Source organism: Candida margitis (genome assembly GCF_024628925.1).
Source record: "Candida margitis strain CBS 14175 chromosome Unknown scaffold6, whole genome shotgun sequence".
Taxonomy (NCBI): Eukaryota; Fungi; Ascomycota; class Pichiomycetes; order Serinales; family Debaryomycetaceae; genus Lodderomyces; species Lodderomyces margitis.
Genome location: NW_026261776.1, coordinates 350,278 through 356,277, shown reverse-complemented (window position 1 = coordinate 356,277; position 6,000 = coordinate 350,278). Strand labels below are relative to the sequence as shown.

At 38.2% G+C, this 6,000-nt stretch overlaps 3 protein-coding genes across 3 annotated transcripts; all 3 read left to right on the top strand. All coding sequences in view use genetic code 12, as the record gives it.

The window, feature by feature from the left end:
• Positions 1-1,164, top strand: CANMA_001596 (acid sphingomyelinase family protein; the record flags this gene model as incomplete). The annotated part of the gene is made up of 1 exon (XM_051813579.1): positions 1-1,164. A coding segment is annotated over one exon (1,164 nt), but the record flags the coding sequence as incomplete, so codon positions are not given.
• A 173-nt stretch (positions 1,165-1,337) lies between these two features.
• CANMA_001595 (uncharacterized protein) lies at positions 1,338-1,991 on the top strand (the record flags this gene model as incomplete). Its single annotated transcript, XM_051813578.1, has 1 exon — positions 1,338-1,991. The coding sequence occupies one exon, from the start codon at positions 1,338-1,340 to the stop codon at positions 1,989-1,991; it is 654 nt and encodes a 217-aa protein (XP_051672953.1).
• A 518-nt stretch (positions 1,992-2,509) lies between these two features.
• On the top strand, positions 2,510-5,278 carry CANMA_001594 (uncharacterized protein; the record flags this gene model as incomplete). Its single annotated transcript, XM_051813577.1, has 1 exon — positions 2,510-5,278. One exon carries the CDS (start codon positions 2,510-2,512, stop codon positions 5,276-5,278), a length of 2,769 nt encoding a protein of 922 aa, XP_051672952.1.
• Positions 5,279-6,000: the final 722 nt, after the last annotated feature.

The window sequence follows — 6,000 nt, the reverse complement described above, 5'->3', positions numbered from 1 at the left end:
TTATTGATGAACAACTCGTTAATTGAAGTGGCCAAGTTGCATGAGGAAAAGAATTTCGAATTTGTTTTATTCACAGGTGATTTGGTTGACCATGATGGAGTTCACGCAACTCCCAATATCACCAAGGAATCCGAAGTTGTTGCTTTTAATTTGATTAAACACTTTTTAAACAACATCACCATTATGCCTTCATTGGGTAATCACGACTCGTTTCCTTATGCGCAAGTTGCCCCATTACAATTTGATCGTAACAATTCATACCAATACAACATTGATGACATGGTGAACTTGTGGATCAATAATGAGTGGTTTGATGAGAAGGATGCTAGTGATTTGAGACACCACTATACTGGGTTCTCATATGTTACCAACAGAGGATTGAAAATTATTGCCTTGAACTCAAATACTTACTACGCTGATAATTTATGGGCTTATATTGACCAAACGACTAGCCCCGACTTGTTTGGAAATTGGAAATTCCTAGTTGATGAATTGGTGGACTCGGAACAAAAGGGCCAAAGAGTTTGGATAATGGCACACATTCCACCAAACAATTATGACGTCTTGCCAATTCAGTCGAGAATCTTTGGTAAAATCATTGAACGATTTTCCCCTTACACCGTTGCCAATTTGTTTTACGGTCATACGCATAGAGATCAGTTCTCCATATTGTACTCTAGCAATGTTACTGCTGCGGATGCTGTTGCTGAAGATGTTATCAATATGTCCTGGGTTGCGCAATCAGTAACTCCATTTACTAGTTATAACCCTTCGTGGAAGTGGTACGAAGTTGAGCATGAAAGTTTCAACATCATCAATGCATACAACTACTATACTCAATTGAATTTGACCTTCACCAATGGAGGTGAAGAGCCAGAGTGGGAAATTGAATATAGTGCTAGAGATTTTTATGATTCAGACCACACTTGGCCAGAAGATGCGCCTTTGAATGGTACCTTCTGGCACAACTATGTGGCTAAACCATTGTGGAATACTAGTGACGTTGGATTCAATCAAAAATTTATGGACCACAAATACAGATTGAGTCCATTGACACCAAATTGTTCTACACCAAAGGAAGGGAAATTGAGTAGTGTCTGTTTCAATGACAACAATTGTTTTATTAACTTTTATTCCGACAACAACATCAAGTGTCAAAGTTAGTCGCGTATGGAGAGTGTTATTTTAATATATTAAGTAGTTTCTATCTGAACATGTGTATCTTCAGTAGTGAATCTGTAGCGTAGCCAAATTGCTTTGTATTGCGAGTTTAAAAAATCATCACAAAAAAAAAATCCACCAAATAATATCAAACCTTTTCAACTCACCAGACACCAATGGATTTGCTAGAGAACAACTTCAACAACTCAGCCGAAAGGCTAGACAAGCCATCTCAGTACTTAATACGGAAGGCAAGACATAATTACGGTGAGCTTGAAAGAGCAATGACATCGCGCACTGTGTATGTTGGAAATTTATCCCATTTCACCACTGAGGAACAAATACATGAACTATTCATGAAATGCGGCGCCATAGATAAGATCATAATGGGATTAGATCGCAACAAGTTGACACCATGTGGATTCTGTTTTGTCATATACAGAACCGAACAAGGTGCACTTAATGCCATGAAGTATCTACAATCCACTATTCTAGATAGTCAAAGCATATCGATAGATTTGGATCCTGGTTTTAGAGAAGGAAGACAGTTTGGTAGAGGTAAGCATGGAGGACAAGCTGCACAAGAAGCCGCTTTTGCTGCTGCAAATGGGCAAGATTATGAAAGAAGTAGTTTTAGAGGAAGAGGCCGTGGAGGCTATAGAGGCAGAGGTGGATTTAGAGGCGGGTATAGAGGTGGGTTTAGAGGTAGGGGTAGAGGGGGTGGTGGTGGTGGCCCTGGTAGTGGTGGATCTTTTAGAGGCGAGACGTCGGTTTATATCCCATCGAAAGACCCGTCCTACAATGCATCCTCATTTAACCCCATGATGTGACTTTCCTATGTATTTATGTGAGGGTAAGTAAAGGGAAAGACAAATTATTATGTCGCTTTCTCAAATCAGGGGTACCCAACATGCGAGTTCAAAACTTCCTGTATAGTCTAGAACTATATTAACAAAGATAGCCTCTCATAGTAATAAGCCCAGCAGGTCCATTTCCCACTCTAGTCACCACATACTTAAATAATCCCTACGTTATCTATAGCATGTTTAGTGCAACAAAATTTACATATAATTTAGCAAGTTGAAACGATTCAATTTTGGTAGTCCAAATATTGCCTTAAATTTGTTGCACGACTCTAAACACAATTCTCTTGTGCCCGTTAAGAAACACCCAGACATGGGCCATCATTGGTCATTGAACCAGATGTCGCAAATCCCTCCTCAATTTCTTGCGACACTCGAAAAATTCCGCACCATTTCATCTTGTTCATCCTTTTTGTTACACGAAAATTGTGACAACGAACAGTGCTGACCTCTGAAAATAATCTACTGGCATTACATCAGAAAACATGCTAAGCAGTTTAGGTTTCAAAACTGGGATTAGAGCAGCGTACAATGTTCTGGATAACCCATCGTTTGTCAGTGAGCCATGGACTGTATATCCTGCAAAACACAAGTCAACCAGTCGAATAGTGTCTGTCTTTATATTTGATAAGCTGAAATTTGAATCGCAAGTTCACCGAATGTGTCAAATGTCATCGCTAGCTGCGAATAGTAGTCCGAAAAAGATCATCAAGGAATGCTATGAATTGGTCAAGTTTGAAATTAATCAATTGAGTAAATTGAGACATCCGCAAGTTTTAACCACGCTTGAACCATTGGAAGAGACAAAGACTAAGTTCATCTTTGTTACTGAGGCGGTTATTAGTAATTTAAGCACTGCATCGCTGAAAGATTTGGACGATCTATCTATTCAAAAGGGGTTGTTACAAGTGGCCAAGGGTTTACAATTTATTCATAATCAATGTAACATCATCCATTTGAATATTCAACCTTCATCGATATTTATCAATAATCAGGGCGATTGGAAGTTGGCCGGCTTCACTTTCTTAAAGAACCTCAATGAGATATCACCTCAAGAACGAGACAATTTCTTTATTATGAATACGTCATCATTTATTCCATTTGCTAATTTGAATTTAAATTTCACGGCACCGGAGTTGATTGTTGATCCGCAGCCAAAATTGGATTTTGCTAATGACATTTGGTCATTTGGGATGTTGATTTTTTATTTATACAATTATGATGATGCTGATTTGTTGATTCATTTAAATGACGCCAACAGTATTCAGGATTACAAGCATGAATTTCGCAAATTTGAATCGAAATTTTACAGCCATCGAACTAGTCCTAGTGGGTTGAAATATATATTGAAAAAAGTTCCTGAAAAGTTGTATCCGTTGTTCCCACAGTTGCTAGCCAGGTACCCTTATGACAGATTGCGACTAGATCAATTTATCGATTCGGATTTTTTCAATGGAACCATAATTAAAGCCATGTGGTTTATAGACGAGTTCACCACAAAGACAATTGATGAGAAATTGGTGTTTATGAGAGGGTTGCTTAAATTTGACCCAACAACACAAACCGATTTGCTTAACCAGTTTCCGTCAGCGTTTAGATCGCTGAAGATATTGCCATTGTTGATTGGACAATTGATAAATGAGTTGACTGTATTGGACGAGACGGTGTCTATAGATCCCAACATTGATGAATTGATTTCGTTGTCGTTGGAGATAATCTTGGCAATTTCGAAATCATTATCAGCATTGACGTTCCAAGATCGGGTTTACAGTGTATTGTTGAAGGATAGTTCATCACTACTGGAGAAAGTTTACGACGTTGTTTTCAAAGACGAGGCCAAGAGCAAGAAACTAAAGACGTTTACTAAGCTCATCAATGCGTCAGTTAAAACTAGATTAACTTTGGTTAAGAATTTAAATGTTTTGCAGGAAAAGACCAATGATAAACAATTTATGAGTTTTATAAAGACTATATTGGATCTTGTATTTACCCTAGCGGCAAAAGAACAAGATCAAAAAGATGTTCAAATTGAATTGCAAGAAACTTTTCTTGATTATCTTCCCAATTTTGTTAGCAAGGTTGATTTTTCATACATGAAGAATACGATGTTCCCCTTGTTGATTAAAATTTTTCAGGCAACATCAGTATTTACCACCAAATTGAAAATTCTAAATACGTTTGAAAATTTTGTTGATGCAAGGGCCATTGATAAAATTATAATCAGTGAGCAATTCTTACCAGTGACCAAGACATTAAAGGACCGCGATGAGGAAGTTATCGAACGAATTTTGAAATTTTTTGACAAGGTTGTATCTAGTGAAGATATGAATTTGGATTTGAAGATACTTGTTGAATCAATTATACCTCAATGTTATACATTATCATTTGAATGCATTGATTGTGATCAAAAGGAATTCAAGTCATTCATGGTTATTATCAACAAGATTCAAAAGGTTATGGTGGATAAGAAATTGGCACAATTACCTGAGCGTCATGTCAATGGTCGAGCTGGTGGTCAAATACATGCGCGAGGAAAACCTAATTTCGAAACATTGTTGGAATCTCAAGCTATTAAAGCGCCGGAGAAGCCAGAAATTGCACCAAAGAGTGAAGTCATGCAACCAACGAGGAAATCATCCAGCTCAACACGGACAGGGGCCAAGACACAGACACCTACAAGTAGACTGAGTACGTTGAACCCCGCAAGAAGTAAACCAGCTGCAATTGCAACGCCAAAGTCTATTAATTTAACTCAATCTACGCCATTGCGTTTTGGAGCTACAACTACCACCAATAGCAACAGCGCAGCAACCTCCAATCTATTTGATGGATTGAAGAGCACATATGATAGACCTGCATACCATGATAATGAAGGTGATGATGATGACTTTGATGATTTCCAACTGGCCAATGCCAATAACACCAAGACGAAGTCCAATAGTAAGATCAATTGGACATCAGAAGCAAACAAGATGAAGAGTTTGCCCACCACTCCATTAAGCCCATCGTTAAATAGGAATAGTAACAGCAGGCCGGCATCGATGGGTAATCATACTGCTGCTGCTTCTTCTTCTTCTTCTTCACAGTTGGTGCATGGTGGGAATTATCCACCGGGGTTCAATGCTTCTGTGTTGTCTCCAAAGGGTGGTTCTGCCCTGCCAAATGTTCTGAGAACAAGTACGACATCGCCACCACAATCTAATAATGCTAGTAATACTAGTGGTATAAATACAGATCTACTAGATTTGTTGTAAATAACGATGAAAGGGGTATAGCCTTGTATATAGTAATTAGATATCATACATATACTATGCCAAACAAGAGCTCTAATATGTATACTCTTATAAATATCAGAAAACAAGGACCGTTTCCATTGTTCTTGATTCTTTCTTTCTGAGTCATTTGGTAGCATATAAGTTTGATTTTGCAATCTAAGTGTAGGATTACACAAACCCAATAACCGATTTGGTCGTATAGAGCAGCCAAAGACAAAAAAAACATCCGATTGATTAAAAGGTTGGGCCGTTACAGAATAGATTGAGAGGTGTGCATAGTTCACGCAGTAAGCGGATCGTGTTGTTATATGGTATAATGTCTCACTCCTACAGTCAGTTCCTTATTCTACCTAATAATCGCGTGTACAACTCAGGGCAATAGGAGATTTCTTTTTTATTTTCGTCGTATAAAAAAGTTTTCTGTTTGACTGTGGGAACGAGACGCAGTTGACATGAAGTTACACAAAATTGGAAAACGAGGAGCAGCAGCAGCAGCAAAGAAGAAGAAGAAGAAACTGAGACAGGGAGATGTAAACGATAAGAACAAATAGAAAGCATGGAGCTTTGTGAATATCGTTGCTTTATTACTAATTGGGTAAGGAGGGGAGAGGAGATCTATCGGTTCTTTTTTTTTGCCCTTACTAATGTGTAAGATTACCGATTTGTGGGACAGATTAAAGGCCGTTACAACTGCTTTAAAG